This window comes from Hemitrygon akajei, chromosome 2 (assembly GCF_048418815.1).
Source record: "Hemitrygon akajei chromosome 2, sHemAka1.3, whole genome shotgun sequence".
NCBI classification, from domain to species: domain Eukaryota; kingdom Metazoa; phylum Chordata; class Chondrichthyes; order Myliobatiformes; family Dasyatidae; genus Hemitrygon; species Hemitrygon akajei.
The window spans coordinates 140,025,493-140,043,508 of NC_133125.1; the positions used below are offsets into that span (position 1 = coordinate 140,025,493).

General features: G+C 42.6%; 1 protein-coding gene across 5 annotated transcripts in view; it reads right to left on the reverse strand.

The window, feature by feature from the left end:
• Window positions 1-2,755: 2,755 nt before the first annotated feature.
• farp1 (FERM, RhoGEF (ARHGEF) and pleckstrin domain protein 1 (chondrocyte-derived)) overlaps window positions 2,756-18,016 on the reverse strand; it is a 247,713-nt gene continuing 232,452 nt past the window's right edge. For all 5 annotated transcript variants that reach the window (XM_073028410.1, XM_073028391.1, XM_073028373.1 and 2 more), the window contains exons 25-27: window positions 15,514-15,621; window positions 13,019-13,170; window positions 2,756-5,386 (exon numbers count right to left, since the gene is read on the reverse strand). In XM_073028410.1, coding sequence (XP_072884511.1) covers window positions 5,305-5,386; window positions 13,019-13,170; window positions 15,514-15,621 — 342 coding nt within the window. In that variant the 3' untranslated portion in view covers window positions 2,756-5,304. The remainder of the gene's footprint in view (window positions 5,387-13,018; window positions 13,171-15,513; window positions 15,622-18,016) is intronic.

Here is an 18,016-nt window from a genome sequence, read left to right on the forward strand (position 1 = left end):
GTAAATATTGGCAGTTTTCTTTTCCCTATTTGCATTAATTTTTGTAAATTTGACTTCTGACACACCTAATAAGCACCCTTGCACTGTGCTAGGCGACTCCAGCCATTTTTCTTTGGTGAGAACCCATGTATCTAACACACTGTGTCAGCGGTGAGATAGCCAGTTGCAAAGGGGTGCATTCATCTCGGGGGAGAGTGGGGTTGCAGTCTCTAATCAGGAAGCCCCCAGAGGCTGAAAGTGAAACAGATGCCTCGAAAACAGTGGAGACCTCAGAGGAGGAAGATCTTCAGCTCAGGGCTAAAGTCAGGCCAGAAGCAGAAGGACCTTCAAGTGGCACCACTTCTGATTTTAACTTTCCACATGTTGTCTGGGACTCCCATACTACTAAAGGGTTATATGGGATAGAGTTTGTCAAATATTTGCAGTAAAGTTTCCTGTTTCTGTGCTGTAGTGTTCTATGACTCCACATGTGCCATTTTCCCCACATCAACTCCATTCCCTTTAAAATCACATCTCTATCAATCTATCTTGAACATACTCAGCAACTGAGTTCCTCTAAAAGAGCAGGAAGTAGAGAGAATCTTCAGGTTCTTTTTCACTCTCAAATGGTATTCAGAATTACTATCTTCTGGGCGTGACATCACCTTGGAGGAGTGCGGTACAGAACAAAGCAAGGAACTGGAAATGCAGTCATCATTTTAGATTCCTAGGCCCGACAGTCTTCAAGTGGTCTGTTGTCTCACTGGTCCCAGGGTAGGAAATTATAGGAATTCCATAATAGGGACGGGAGTGGAGGGTGCAGAAGGGGTTTATCGGCATGCAGCCTGGGTTAAAGGGTAGGTGCTTTAAGGAGAGGTCGGACAGTCTAAGATTGCTTTCTCGGGTGTGCTGGGGTCTGAGAGAGGACCTGAGAGAGGTTTGTTAGATTATGAAAGGCATAGATAGTCAGAATCTTTATCCCAGGGTCAACATGTCCATTACTGAAGGGCATGCATTTAAGGTGAGTCAGTGACAATTGGGGAAAGTTTTTTTTTAATGCAGAGCATGGTGAGCATCTGGAATGTGCTATCAGGGGTGGTGATGGGAGCAGAGATGATGGGGCCATTTAAGAGGCTCGTAGATTGCCACATGAATATGGAGGGATATGGGACGTGTGGCCAGTTCCTGTGTTGTTCTGTTCTATGTTCCTTTCTGAAGGGGATGAGGAGAAGCCAGCAAACATGATTTGCAGGAAGGAAGTGGTTATGGAAGAAGAGTTATGGTGCCAAAGGTGCTGGGGTGAAATTAAAAATGAAGCCTCGAAGGTAATAACATTGGGATTGCCAGAGGCGAGCGTTGGCCCAGTTTAGCTCGCTGCACCATGATGTTTACTTGGTTCTACATTGAACTGTAGCCTACCCCAGCTGCAGTGATGCCTGGCTTCATGTCTGTGGTCCCACTTTTGTACTGCATGCTCTCTGTTTGCTTTCATTGTTTGCACAATTTGTTGTTTCGGGTGCTTGACTTTCTTTAATGGGTTTTTTGTTTTGTGGCTGCCCATAAGGAGGTGAATTTCATGGCTATATCATGTATACATTCTTTGATAATTAATGAACTTTGAACCTACTGAGAATTTTTTAAAAAAGGAAGATTGGGCATAGGAATTAAGTGGCTGGGAGCCACTGAGCAAAGATGGGTTCCATCTTCACTGGGCTGGGTTTTTGGGAAAGATGGTGTGTGGTTGGGGTGGGTGGGATACAAACAAAACAGGAAAGTGCTTTCAGGAGTGAGAATGCTGGAGAGTACTGGAGAAGAAAGCAGTGATAGACAGGAGCAGACTTTGAGAGATTACAGAAACTGAATGTGAATGAGTGATGTCGGTGAGCTACAAACATGATTATTAACGTGGGGTTATGTTATATTTACAGCTGGGGATGTCACAAGAAAGGACAGGGCTGGACACTTAATGTTACGGGATATATGTTGTTCAGACAAGATGGTGGAAGGGATCCAGGCCTAATGTAGGCAAATGGGATAATTATGGGCAGGCATCATGGCCCACATTGACCATAAGGGCCTGTTTCTGTGTTGGGCAATTCTGTGAGGGTCATAACCAATTAAGGCAAAGTGATGGTAAACTGTTCCCATCAGCACAGCAGCTGGTGTAATGCTTTACAGCGCCAGAATGGCGATTCAATTCCAGCCACTGTCTCTAATGGGTTTGTACGTTCTCTCTGTTTTTTTCCCCCTGGGTGCTCCGGTTTCTTGCTGCATACCAAAGGCATACGGCTTAGTACTTGTGGGCATGCTCCGCTAGCGCCTGAAGCATGGCCTCACTTGCTGGCAGCTCCCAGAGCACCCTTGGAATGTGTTCGTCACTGACGCCAGTGAATCATTTCACTGTATGTTTTGATGTACATGTGACAAATAAAGCTAATCTTTAAATTTTCTTTTTATTAGCTGACATTCTATGGGCAAGAGAATGCAGACTTAAACTTCTGGGCAAAGTGTATGAAGGGAGATGTGATGTAAAACTTCACGATCTAGAACTCCGTCGATAGGGGTAATGGAAACTGAATCAATCAGTGCTTTCAAAGGTGATATTTGTAACAATTTCCACCATTATGGTGAAGAGCAGAGGTGGAGGGGAGTGGGGATATTGAGACTGACAGAATTGGTCTCCAAGGCAACGGTGCAGACTCAATGAGCTTAGTGCCCTTCTGTGTTTTTACAACTTTTATGGTCTCTATGAAAAGATATTAGACAGTTTCAACACTGGGTGCCAAGGTAGAGTTTATTGAAATGGTTTAGGCCATTTTAAAAAGTCAAATTCCATATAATTAGTTATAAAAGAGGAACTCTTTCCTTGCAAAAGTTTGTAGACAGGTTGGTTGCACACTTAGTGACTTTAACATTTGGTTACAGTCAACTGAAGTTCCACTGTAACTTTTGCATTTGTATGATTGTACTCAGTGCCGCTCCTCCCAACACATAACCTTTCTTCTAATAGATTTACTTTTTCTGTGTTTTTTTTTTAGAATCTTTTAACTCCAGCATTTTAAACGCTTGATTCAGTATTGGCTTTCTCATTGTTGGATATTGTAATCATTTCCCTTGTGCCAAGATAGCTCTTGACAAATGTCAGTAAGGCAAACTCAAAATATGGCCCTTAAATTCCAGCCTTCAAAAAAACTGGAATTCAGGGAGGAATACCCTGTTTACGCTACAGCCATTCAGTGTACAGCAGTGGGCTTTGGTGGGATCAAGGCAAGAGAGAATACACCCATCTTGCCCCCATGAAGAGGCACAACAGGGAATAAAGTACCTGAACTAGTCAGGAATTTTTTACCCTTTGTAATTGAACAAGGCCTCAGTGGAAGATGCTGGCTAATGTCTAGTATGAATCCTTGCAAAAGGCCTCCTCCTGACACTGGCTAAGGCAAGTTGACCCTGTTAGTTGATAGGCTTCTAAACAAATGTTTTGCCAAAGATAATGTTAATGTTTGTAAAGGGCTTACGAAGGCCATTGGCAGAGTGGGGTTGGGGAGAGGTGAGAGGCTTTTTGGGAATTCTTTCATGGATCTGATGCAGAAGCCCCATATACCAGAGCCTCTGATCATTCGTATGGGTATGTGGACCTCTGTCTGCGCTATTCTACCTTCTGTGACCGGGATGTGGCCCCAAAATCCAAATGCTTTGGTAATTACCATCAGTAATTTCAGGTAAACTCCAGAGAGCTCCTTGGATTTAAAAAGTGTAGAACTTACCACGGGGAATGACAGTTCTACCAGTCAACTTGGCATTATGCAACTTCGATCTCTGCATTATTCCTAGTGTACTGAAATCACATGAAGCTGTGTAGAATGCTTGGGTAATTATGATTTGAGACAGAATACAATGGCATTATACACGTTGGCCAAGTTAGTGGTCCATTATCTCAGATCTCTCCCCAAGACTCAGCTCTTTTGAAAATTAATGTTTTAGGTCACATTCAAGGATGAATCTTCACAAAGTAATGAGACTGTTGAGAACAATTCCATCTTCTGACATCTGGAAGTAACCCGACATTGCTTTACAAATCGATTCCATTTCACACCTCGTCCAAAACTCAGAATCCACCTTATACAAGATACGACAGTGTTTGCTCATCCAGCAAATGAAGGTAAATTATTGTTTAGTGTCAGAGGCTATACATTGTCGGTGCTGCTCGAACTCTCTGGGGATGAGCCTATGGAATGGGATTGTCTGTTTCTTGGTGGTGCCGACTGTTCGTTCAAGAATGACAGCATCACCAATGTTTCATATTCTCTTTGTATCTTCTCCTTAAATTGGGTGTTGACAGAGTTAACAGGGAATCAATAAACTTAAAACTGTCTATTTTTGTAAAAACAGCTGCCCTGAAAACAAGCTTTCACTTCAATGGAACTAGATATCTTTAGCAGTGTAGTCCCTAAATCCACAAACAATTTAATATTTTATTCCCTTCTGGCAAAACTATTTCAAATTTTATAAGTTGTGCTCTGACAATGTATAAGCCTCTAAACCATTTGATCATGCTAAATAAAAACAGTAGGTGGAAATCTGACGATGTGGAAACGGGTTAGTGTCTCGCACAAAAGGAGCCTTTGTAAATATCTAATCAGCCTCTCTACAAGGAACGCTTCCAATCTGACTTGTAAATGGAAGTGAATCACAGCTGCTCTAAATACGGCAGCAATTTTTACAACTCGCTAAATAAGATAAATATTTTTAATGTTCACTTGTGTTCAAAGTGTCTGTGTCTCCGGGCAAGGATAATACACCTGGGGCCCTTATAAAGCTGAGGCTTCTTAAAATCATTGTCAGTACAGGCCAGACATAGACTTGATCTGAACCTACCACATGATTGTCGAATCGGTATCAGTCAGTACCTAAACATCACTGGTCTAAAGCTCAAGTTTGTCTACAATAGTTAAGTTGTCAAACACTTCATATATGGGTTACAGTTTTAAGACAAGTACATTCTGGATACACAATCTTTCAAACTCCTGTCCAAGCAGAAGGTTGACTAATTATTTTTATATATACACATAATTTTCAAACATTTTAACTCTGGGCTGTGAGACAATCTGCCCATTGTTGAATTTTGCCTTATTTTGGAATAAGCTGGGAGTGATGGTGGGGCGGGGGGGGTAACAAGGACATCACAAGGATTGTTGACATCACAAGAAATTGTAAATTAACTATATGGCCATGGCATATCTTAAAGACAAACTAACTGTTTTCCTTTTAAGAAAAGGAATGAAGGCATGATGGAAGTCAGTGTGTCCCCCCCTCTACGAGTGATCAATAAGCATGAGATTCCTTGCGACTCAGCAGACGCGTACGAGTAGCAGAACTGGTGGCACTTCGGATCACTTCCATCCACCTGCAGAGAGAAATGACATGGTTGTTGGGAGTGCTTTTAAAGACCAAGGTACATTTAGGAATTAAGATTTTAAGGACAGTCTGCACTGAGCAGAGAAGAGCTGGAGAAAGAAAGTCAAAGTGGAGTTTATTGTCATATACACAGTTGCCATGGAAAACTTGCTTGTAGCAACACCACAGATACATAGCATCAGAGACACGACATTCACAAGAAAAACTATACAATTTAAAACAAAGACCATTGTGGTGGTTAGCACAACGCTTTACAGTACAGGTGACGCAGGTTCAATTTCCGTCACTGCCTGGGTTTCATCGAGGTGCTCCAGTTTCCACCCATAGTCCAAAGACCTACTGGTCGACAGGTTAATTGCTCGTTGTAAATTGTCCCTTGATTAGTTTTGGATTAAGGTCACGGGATTACTGAGCAACGTGGCTGGACAGGCCTTTTCCGTGCTCAACAAATAAATTTTTTAAAATAGTGAGTTTGAGATTGTGGGAGCCCTTACATGGAGTGGGTAGCACAAGATTTAAAAAGCTGGCAGGACCTGTGAGGACTCACTGCTGGTCTTGAAATTAATTGCATTATGAGGCAATTGGCAAGGGCCAATAAAAATGTTATGTTTAAGCAGAACAGCCATTGTTGGAGTGGACAGTTAGAGGGGGAACTGAGGCTTTGGCAAGGAGACACAGGTGAGTAGCAGGTGAAAACAGGTAAGGTTTTTTTTATATAGTGGTTATCTCAAAGGTACCAAATTACAACCAATTAACTGAAGTATGAGAGCAGGATCAGATCATGTGTTATAGATGCATGACATGGAAGCTAGTGAACTCCATTGTAGTTCCTGATGACCACATCTACAGCAAGTGTTGATTGCTCGAGGACCTGGAATCTGAGCTTCAAACACTGTGATGGATCAGGAAGGGGGAGAGTTACCTGGACACTTTGTTTCGGGGGCAGGCACCCACTTTGTTTAAGTACTCCACAGTTGGTCTGTGACCAAGTACGAGAGGGTGTGAACCATGTTGGGGAATGAAAGGCTATGCTGGGGCCGAACAGATTGTTGCTCCCTGTGAGGATGAATGTGCAGGCTGCAGGGAGAATGAGCAACTGAACTGTGGTTGTGGTAATGTTTTGTGGGTGCAGTAGGGTCTGGAAGAACATAGTTTTGTTTGGTTGTATAAATGTAAAGTCAAAATACAATAAACTTGAACTTGGTTCGGGGAGCCATTCAAGAGGAACAAAAAGAAAACTGTAATTGGGGATATTATAGTCAGGGACTAGACAACTGTCTGTCGCAAGGAGTGAGAAGCCCAAAGGCTGTAGTGACTACTTGGTGCTGGGTTCAGGACATCGCATCTAACTTGCAGAGGAACTTGGAGCGGAAGGGGAAAGATCCAGTTGCCATGGTCCATGTGGGTACCCTACAACATGGGTACAACAAGGGAAAAAAAGGTTCTGCTGAGGGAATTTGAGCAGCTAGGGTCTAGTTACCTGAACCACATGCAAACTGGCACAAGATTAATAAAATCAGTGTTAAATGTGTGGCTCGAACATTGTATGGGAGAAATAGCTTTGAATCTGTAGGACATTGAGACCAATATTGGGGAAGGAGAGAGCTTCTTTGATGGGACGTACTCCACCTGAACAATTCTGGGACCTAGGTCCTGACGAATTGCAGAACTAGGACAATGAGATGACTTCTTGAAGCAGCATGTGTTTGAATCCATTAGAGGAAAGGCAATTCTGGATTGGGTATTGTGTGAACAACACAATTTGTTGGGGAGTTTAAGGTAATATTAAAGAGGATATGAAAACTTTCTAAAGTGTAAAAGAGAGGCGACAGTGGATATCGGACTGCTGGAGAGGTGGTAATGGGGGGAAAGGAAATGGCGGATGAACTGAATAAGTATTTTGCATCAGTCTTAACTGTGCACTATCACATTAGCAGTGAAGTTACTGTTACTAGAGAGAAAGTTCTTGGGAAGCTGTAAGGTCTGAAGGTAGATAAGACACCTGGATCTGATGGTGTACTGTACACCCCAGAGTTTTGAAAGAGGTGGCTGAAGAGATTGTGGAGGCATTAGTAATGATCTTTCAATAATTACTAGATTCTGGAATGGTTCCGGAAGACTGGAAAATTGCAAATGTCACTCCACTCTTCAAGAAGGGAGAGAGGCAGAAACAAGGAAACTATAGGCCAATTAGTCTGACCTTGGTGGTTGAGAAGATGTTGGAATCAATTCTTAAGGATGAGGTCTCAGGGTACTTGGAGGAACATGATAAAATAGGTGGTAGTCAGCATAGTTTCCTCAAGGGAAAATCTTGCCTAATAAATCTGTTGGAATTCTTTGAAGAAATAACAAGCAGGTAGCAAAGGATTATCAGCTGAAGCTGTGTTCTTGACAAGGTGCCACACATGAGTCTGTTTAACAAGCTACGAGCTCATGGTATTACAGAAAGATTTTAAAATGGATGACGCAGTGGCTGATTGGCAGGAGGCAAAGAGCGGGAAGCCTTTTCTGGTAGGCTGCTGGTGACAACTTAATGGTGTTTCACAGGGGTCTATGTAGGGGCTGATTCTTCTTACATTGTATGTCACTGATTTGGATGATGGAACTGATGGTTTTGTTGCAAAGTTTGCAGATGATAGAAGGTAGGTGGAGGGACAGGTAGCTTTGAGGAAACAGCTACAGAAGGACTTAAACAGATTAAGAGAATGGGCAAAGAAATTGCAGATGGAATACAGTGTCGGGAAGTGTATGGTCATGCACTTTGGTAGAAGAAATGAAAGAGTTGACTACTTTCTAAATGGAGAGAAAATTCAAAAAAAACCTGAGTCACAAAGGAACTTGAGAGTCCTGGTGCAGGATTCCCTGAAGGTTAATCTGCAGGTTGAGTCTGTGGTGAGGAAGGCAAATACAATGTTAGCATTCATTTCTAGAGGACTGGAATATGAAAGCAGGGATGTAACATTGAGACATTATAAAGTCCAGGCAAGGCCTCACTTGGAGTGTTGTGAACCTGGAGGGGGTTCAAAGGAGGTTCATGAAAATGATTCCAGGATTGAATGACTTGTCGTATGAAGTGTATTCACTAAAATTCAGAAGAATGAGGGGTGACCTCGTTAAAACCTATGGGATGGTGAAAGGTCTTGGTGGAGAGGATGTTTCCTGAGGTGGGAGACTCTAAGACCAGAGGACACAGCCTCAGAATAGAGAGGTGTCCGTTTAGAATGGAGATGAGGAGGAAGAATTTCTTTCGCCAGAGCGTGGTGAATCTGTGGAATGCTTTGCCACAGGCAGCTGTGGAGGCCAAGTCTTCATGTATATTTAAGGCAGAGGTTGATAGATTCTTGATTGGTCAGGGCATGAAGGGATACGGAGTGAAGGCAGGAGATTGGGGTTGAGAGGGAAATTGGATCAGCCATGATGAAATGGCAGAGCAGAAACAATGGGCCAAATAGCCTAATTCTGCTCCTATATCTTACGGTCTTATTGAAAAGGAAAGCTTAGGGGGCTGTTATCATAATATGATGGGATTTATCTTGCAGCTTGAGAGGGAGACACTAAAATCAGAAGTATTGGTATTACAGCTAAATAAATGTACTACAGAGACCATATGACATAGGAGCAGAATCAGGCTATTTGGCCCATTGAGTTTGCTCCGCCATTTAATCATGGCTGATCCTTTTTCCCCTCCTCAGCCCTACTCCCCGGCTTTCTCCCTATAACCTTTGATGCTGTGACCAATCAAGAACCTGTCAAGCTCGGCCTTAAATATATCCAACAACCTGGCCTCCACAGCAGCCTGTGGTAACAAATTCGCTACCCTCTGGCTAAAGAAATTTCTCTGCGTCTCTGTATTAAATGGGTGCTCCTCTATCCTGAGGCTGTGCCCTCTTGTCCTAGACTCTCCCACCATGGGAAACATCCTTTCCACATCTACTTTGTCTAGGCCTTTCAACATTCGAAAGGTTTCAATGAGATCCCACCTCATCCTGCTAAATTCCAGCAAGTAAAGACCCAGAACAATGAAATGTTCCTCGTATGATAATCCTTTCATTCCCAGAATCATCCTTGTGAACCTTCTCCAATGCCAGCACATCTTTTCTTGGATGAGAAGCCCAGAACTGTTCACAAAAATCAAGGTGAGGCCTCATCAGTGCCTTATAAAGCTTCAGCCTCACGTCCCTGCTCTTGTATTCTAGACCTCTTGAAATGAATGCTGACCTGGCATTTGCTTTCCTCACTACCTGCAAGTTGACCTTTAGGGTGTTCTGTACAAGGACTCTCAAGTCCCTTTGCATCTCAGATTTTTGGATTGTCTGCACATTTATTTCTTCTACCAAAGTGCATGACAATGCATTTTTTAACACAGTTTTTCATTTGCCACTTTCTTGTCCGTTCTCCTACGCTGCCTAAGTCCCTCTGCAGCCTACCTGCCCTCCACCAATCATATCATCTGCAAACTTGGCAACAAAGCCATCAATTCCATCATTTAAATCATTGATATACAGCATTAAAAGAAGTGGTCCCAACTCTGACCCCTATGGAACACCACAACTCAGTGGCAGCCAACCAGAAAAGGATCCTTTTATTCCCACTCGCTGCCCCCTACCAATCAGCCAATGCTCTAACCATGGTAGTAATTTTCCTGTAATACCATGGGCTTTTAGCTTGGTAAGCAGTCTTATGTGTGGCATCTTATCAAAGGCCTTCTGAAAGTCCAGATGTTACAACATCCACTGCATCCCCTTTATCTATCCTACATGTAATCTCCTCAAAGAATTCCCACAGGTTAGTTAGGCAGGATTTTCCCTTGCCACAGTCCAATGGCTTTTGAAAGACCATTACTAATGCCTCCACAATCTCTACTGCTACCTCTGTCAGAACCTAGGATGCAGTTCATCTGGTCTGGATGACTTAAGTACCATTAGATCTTTCAGCTTTTTGAGCACCTTCTCCCTTGTAATAGTAACTGCACTCACTCCTCTTCCCTCGTACCCCTCAACATCTGGCACACTGCTAGTGTCTTCCACGGTGAAGACTGATGTAAAATACTCAATTAGTTTATCTGCCAACTCCTTGTCCCTTGTTATTATTCCTCCAGCCTCGTTTTCTAGCAGTCCTATATCCACTCTCATCCCTGTTTTATTTTTTACATAGTTGAAAAAGCTTTTACTATCCACTTTAATATTGTTTGCTAGCTTGCTTTCATATTTCATCTTTTCCCTCCTAATGATTCTTTTAGTTGCTGTCTGTAGGTTTTTAAAAGCTTCTCAATCCTCTGTCTTACCACTAATTTTTGCTTTGTTGTCTGCCCTCATTTGCTTTTAACTTACCTTGTCAGCCATGGTTGTACTATTCTGCCATTTGAGTATTTCTTCATTTTTGGAATACAAATGTCCTGCACCTTCCTTGTTTTTTTCCAAAACACACACTATTGCTGCTCTGCTGTCATCCCTGCCAGCATTTCCTTCCAATTTACTTTGGCCAACTCCTCTCTCATACTGCTGTAATTTCCTTTACTCCAACGAAATACTGCTACATCAAACTCTACTTCCTCTATCAAATTTCACATTGAACGCAATCATATTGTGATCACTGCCACCTCAGATTTCTTTTACCTTAAGCTCTCTAATCTCCTCTGGTTCGTTACATAAAACCCAATCCAGTGTAGCTGATCCCCTAGTAGGCTCAATGGAAAACTGCTCTGAAAAACCATCTCAAAGGCAGTCAACAAACGAGCTCTTTGAGATCCATTATCAAGCTGATTTTCCCAGTGGACATGTTGAAATCTCCCATGACTATCATAACATTGCCCTTTTGACATGCCTTTTCTATTTCCCATTGTAATCTGTGGTCTGCATCCTAGTTACAGTTGGGAGACCTGTATATAACTGCCATTAGGGTCCTTTTACCCCTGCAGTTTCTTAACTCAACCCACAAGGATTCAACATCTTCTGATCCCATGTCACATCTATCTTTTTTAAGATGCCATTCTTTATGAGCGTTGTATTTCAATGTACCAGCAAACATGAGAGAGGAGCTGGCCAAATTTGACTGGAAGGAGCTAAGAGCTGTGATATATGGGAGATAGATTAGGACATTACAGTACAGGCCCTTTGGCCCACCATATCCTACCAACCTTTTAACCTACTCCAAGATCGATCAAATCCTTCCCTCCCACATTGCCCTTCAGTTTTCTTTCATTCATGTGCCTATTTAAGAGTCTCTTAAATGTCCCTAATGTATTTGCCTGTACCACCATCACCACTCTGTGCATTAAAAGCCTCTGGGATTTTCCCCTATACTTCCCTCCAAACAACTTAAAATGATGTCCCCTCATATTCACTGGGGGGGGGGGGGGTTAGTCTCTGGCAGCCCACTCTATCTATGCCTCAACGTCTTGTACATCTCTGTCAGGTCACCTCTCATCCTCTGCTCTGATGAGATAAGCCCTGATTCGCTCAATGCTTGAGCAGTGGTGGCTGGAGTTTCTGGGAGTAATCCACAGGACACAGGATCTTTATTCCCAAAAGAAGAATCATTCTAAAGGGAGGATAAGGCTAACAATGAAAGTCAAAGACTGCATAAGAATGTGGCAAAATTAGTGGGAAGCTAGAGTATTGGGAAGATTTTAAAAACAAACAGAAGGCATCTAAAAAAGCAATAAGGTGAGAAAGGATGAAGGGTAGCAAATAATTAAAAAAAGGATACCAAAAGATTTTTCAAATATAAACACTAAAAGAGAGGCAAGAAAATGACGCTGGAGAGGTAACAATGGAGGAACAGAGAAATTGTTTCAAACTGTATAAATATTCTGTTTCAGTCTTCACTGTGGGAAAACACCAGCAGAATGCCAGAAATTTGAGAGAGTCGTAGTAGAAGAGTAGAAGTTACTAAGGAGAAGGTGCTTGGGAAGTGGAAAAAGATCTGAAGGTAGATAAGTCACCTGCACCAGATGGACTACAGCCCAGGGTTCTGAAAGTGGTAGCTGAAGATTGTGGAGGCATTAGTAATGATCTTTCAAGAATCACTAGATTCTGGCATGGTTCTGGAGGACCGAAAAATTACAAATGTCACTCACTGGAGTTTAGAAGAATGAGGGGGATCACATTGAAACATCAAATGTTGAAAAACCTAGACAGAGTGGATGTGGAAAGGATGTTTACTATAGTGGGGAGTCTAGGACTAGAGGACACAACCACAGAATAGAAGAATGTGTCTTCAGAACAGAAATGAGGAACTGCATTACCACAGATGGCTGTGTAGGCCAAATCATTATATATTTTTAAAATGCGGTCGATAGGCTCTTAATTAGTAAGGGTGTCAAAAATTACAGGGAAAAGGTAGAATGGGGTTGTGAGGAAAATTAAATTAGCCACGATTGAATGATTAAGCAGTTTTGATGGGTTAAGTGGCCTAATTGTCTCAGGGTCTTATAGTGTAAAATGGTCATAGTGTTGCTAAATACTATGAGAGGATTTGTCTGTTTTACACTCTGATTTTTACACTCTGATCTGAAAAATCCTCTCTCCTCCCCTCCTACAGAATTAAAAATGATAATCCATACCTTCCTATTGTCACCTGGTGTGCGTAAATAAATTGACTTCCAGCAGAAGTGGCTCACCTTTCAAACGTATATTCACTTTCAGCCCTGAAGAAGTAAACGTGTGACTTGAACTGCAGCTTGAAGACGTAGTCCTTGTGAATGTTGTCAGACTCTGCTGGGATGGTAACCGAATAACCCAGTAGCGGCAAGCTTGCCAATGGATGGGAATCCTAGGGGAAGATCAACAGCATCATTATGAGGTGGTGTGCAAGGTTATTAACCAGAGAAACACTCATAAGATATACAACAGTACAGCTCTTCAGCTTGCAAAGTTGTGCCAGCTAAATAATCTACTCCAAAGTCAATCTAACCCTTTGGTCTGACATAGCCCTCTAATTTTCTTTCATCCATTGGCCTGAGTCTCTTAAATGCCCCTAACGTATCTGCATCTACCACCAACCATAGCAGCGCATTCCATGTATCCACGACTGTGCAAAAAGAGAAAAAATATACCTCTTATAAACTCCCTAGACTTTCCTCCAATCAAAATTATGCCTCTCGTACTAGCCATTTCCATCCTGGGAAAAGCATCCTGGTAAGTCTCTCTAAAACTTCCACATCCTTCCCAGAATGAGGAGACCACAACGGAGCACAGTGGTGTGGAAATCAGTCTGTCTCTAGTGAGGTTGTCTTCAATCATTGGCACAAGAACAATGGTCACAGAGTGCAAAGGAGATTTACCAGGATGCTGCCTAGATTAGACTAGGAGGACGGGTGAGCAAGCTAGGGCTTTTCTCTTTGAGTAGGTTAAAGGTTCAGCACAACATGGTTTGCCAAAGGACGGGTGAGCATGTTGTGCCATTCCATGTTCTAGGTCATATTGGTGAAAACATCAGTGAACCATTTCCCAGACAAGTTATATGTTGAACGACCTTTACTGTCAAAGTACATTGAAATTCAAGAGAACCACATCTCAATACATGAGCACTATTATACCATGCACTTAGTGCTTTGAACACAATGACTTTCTACCTCATTTACTGGAAAACTGCACAGATGGAATTTTTCCAGTTTATAACCGCAAGGAAAATAACGTAAGGCCTGCACTAAAGATCTCAAGTGTTGCCAGCTGGCACTTGAATATAATTAAATAATTGCAAATGGTGAAATAGTTTATTGTCATGACATTCTTCAGGGAAGGAAATCTGCCCTCCTTACCCAATGTGCCTCTACATGTGTAGAAATGCAGTTGACTGCTGAGCTGGTACAGCAGGTGGGGCTGCTGCTTCATGTTTCCACTGGCAAAGTTAGATCCTGAACTCTGACTGTGTGGAGTCTGAACGTTCTCGCTGTGACCATGTGGGTTTCCTCCCGCATCTTCCCTGGAGCGCAGGAGGATGGGGGGGGGGGGGGGGGGTGTGGGTGACTTCATAGAGATTTATAAAATCTTGAAGGCTATAGATAAAGTGGACAGTTATAGACTTTCCCCCAGCGTTAGGGAGGCCAAAACTACAGGGCATAGAGATACAAGTAAGATTCAAAGTACATTTATTATCAAAGAATGTATAAATTATACAATCTTGAGATTTTTTGCACACGGGTAGACACAAAGCAAGAAACCCGAAATAACCCAATCAAAGAAAAAAGTCATGAAAATAAAAGACCAACGCCTGATGCGCAAGAGAAAAGGGAAAAAGTACAAATCATGCAAACAATTGAAGTGAACAACAACATTCCAAACCAAATTGAGGAGAGACCTGAGAGGTAGTTTCATTACACAGAAGGTAGTGAGCACTAGAATGAGCTGCCAAAGGTAGTGGGCAAGGAGGCTGTGGTCAACATGGATCAGTTGGGCCGAAGGACCTATTTCCCCTGCTGTATCACTCTAGGACTCTATCCCAGAGTTATGCAGGTTGCTGGGTTAATTACCCAGCAAAAATTGTACTACAGAGGGTGGTGGTAGAATCTGAATGAGGTTTGGACAAGTAGGTTGCAGAGAAATGGGATTGCTTAGGGCCAGCATTGGCTCAGTGGGCCAAATGGCCTCTAATGAGAAACATTGCATAGCTGAGGGCAGATAGGGATATGCAATAGGTGCTAGATTTGTAGGCATGGCAAATGAACAAAATACTACATGAATTTTACAGAAAATTCAAATACTTCAGTTTTTACAGGGCCACAAATAGCTATAAAGATCTTGGACTATTTACAAGTTCAGGGAAGTCTTCCCTGGAATCCTGACCAATACAATTATATTCCATTTCCTTTTTACAGCTTTGATATAATTACATACAGCTTGGTCTGTCTAGATGACACGCCAAACAAAAGCTTTTTGCTGTATCTCTGCACGTGACAAAAACAAACCAATGCCAATTATATCAACCTCACCAAATTAGCTGAATGTGCCGCAGGTCAGAGGTCACATGTCCCATCTGACTTGAGTGACCGGAAGGCAGTGAGAGGTGTTGCATGGGATGCGTGCTTTGACATTTCACTCACTGTTTTAACAGAGGAAGGGAGGACACTGGCTGCAGGCACACACAATACAAATTCACCCATCGGGGCTCACTCACCTGATGTGACTTGTAGAAGAAAAGGCAGAAGTTGGTAAAGACCACCCAAAGCTTTTGCCAGCCATTGCTGTTCTTGAACTTCCTCAGCAAGTTCCCAGACAACTGATTCTGACACAGGAGGGAAGATACACACATATCAGATAATGGAAACATTGCTAGGAGATCATAAATGAGATTTCAAAATAAAAAAGAGCATCAGGAAAGATTTATATACAGCCCAGTCACACTCTTTTCCTCTCTTTAAGTATCAGCTTCCAATGACTTTTGGCCTTTGAACTCAGGTCAGCAGCTCTCCAGCAGCCCCTGGACAGTATTTGGGTCAAAAGTAATAATGGAGTATTTAGAAATGTCCTTTAAGGATACTGGATATGGGACAAGGGAAGGGAATGGGTATGAGCTTATTGAACTAAGTAAGATAAGGAGTTATACAGCATGTCCTTCAGTCTGCCATGTCAATACCAGCCTCAGCTAGTCCCATTTACCCACGTTCAGCCCACATCCCTCCAAAATTTTTCTAACCGTGCATCTCTAAACATCTTTTATGTACGTGTTATAATTGTTTGTGCTCCTACCACTTCCTCTGGCAGCTCAATCCATATACCCAAAACCTTCTGTGTGGGAAAAACTTAAGACACAAGAAATTCTGCAGATGCTGGAAATCTTGAACAACACACATAAAATGCTGGAGGAACTCAGCAAGTCAGGTAGCATCTATGGAAGAGAGTAAGCAGTTGACATTTTAGGCCAACAACTTTCATTGGGAAGTGTTGACTGTTTATCCCCCTCCATAGGTGCAGCCTGACTTGCTGAGTTTCTCCAGCATTTTGTGTATCCCCTTTTCACCTTAAATCTGTGCCCTCTCGCTTTAGACTCCTTGCCCTGTGGAAAAAGACTATCTACTCCATCTATGCACCCCCACCCCCGCCAGATTTTATAATCCTCTATAAATAAACCCCTCAACTCCCTTGCTGCAAGGGAAACGGTCCCAGCCTATCCATCTTCTCCTTAATAACCCAACCCCTCCAGCCCTGACATCCTTGTAAATCTTTTCTGCACCCTCTCATTAGTTTAATCACATCCTTGCGAGGAACCCTCTCGAAACACTCCTAGCAGAATTAGCAACATTCTTCTGAAGCCCAAGAAGAATTCTTTGATTTGATCCAGAACTGAAGGGGACTCTGTATGAAAATAATCTGAGTTCTGTATTGGTACAAATCATCTTCAACAGCTTCACTCTGACAAATGCTACTGGATGGTTAGATTTAATTCACTCTCTCTGTCTCACTGTAACATCAGTGGCTCACTTGCTGTTGTCCGGCTTTAGCTGGAATTGCAACTCTTGCAAATATTCACCTTCTAACCAAAGTTTTCTTTTCCTGGACTTGTTCAGCACAACAATCCCACTGAGCTATTTATACCCTGCTGCCATTCATCGGAAACGTTACTCCAACTGGAACACTCTGTGGTTATTCCCAGATGGTTGGACTCTGAGCAAAATCTTAGCTTAAAAACTTGAGGCTTCAAAATTTACTTGCTCAATTCTCAAAGGAACATGTCTGTGACTTTCACATTCTTCCACATGTGACAGTTGTTACCATCTGTTGTAGAGACCAGTGGAAGGGGCTTTGTGCTTTGATGAAGGGAGCTATGCCAGTATACAAGGAGCAGCACCAACAGGCCTTTGAACCTGTTCAACATTATCCCTCTTTCTCACTCCAGGCCTGCAGAGTACAGCTGGCTGGCCTGATTCTGGGTTAAGGTTGGCTTCCCCTAAAGATCCAGGAGGGAGCAGATACCACAGGAACTGTGAATCAGTTTGTGGGCAGCTGGGCACTGGCGTGAAGCCAGCTGTGTAGGCCCGGGCTCAACTTCGGACTTCACAACCAAGCAGACCTCTGCTGCTGAGCCTTTCCAGAATCTTCCGGATTTACTTCAGACTTGCAGCATCTGCTGCATTTTTCAGAGAACACACAATCAGCTAGCACGGGTGTGAAGGGCCAAAAGACCCCCTCTGATCAACCTTTACCAACTTTGCTCAATGCATTACAGGGATCATCCTATCCCGATACATCATAGTATGGCACCTGCAAGAAACTCAACACATCCCAGCACAGAGTCTGTCAACACTTACGGCTACCTCGGTAAGGCAGCTAGCATAATCAAAGCCCCCATCCAACCCAGATGTTCTCTCTTTTCTCTTCTTTGACTTAACTGAAAATACAAATCTTCAGAGCATGTACCACCAGGCTCAAGGACAAGGACAGCTTCTACCCATTGTTATTAAACTATCTAATGGATAAAATGGACTCTTGACCTCACAATCTACCTTGTATGGCACCTTAATGTCTGTCTGCACTGCACTTTCTCTGTAGCTGTTACACTTTATTCTGTGTTCTGTTTTTGTTTTACCCTGTACTACCTTGAATCACTGTATAATGATTCGATCTGTATGAAATAAATGTAAGAAAAACTTTTCACTGTATCTCCGTACGTTTCAGTTATA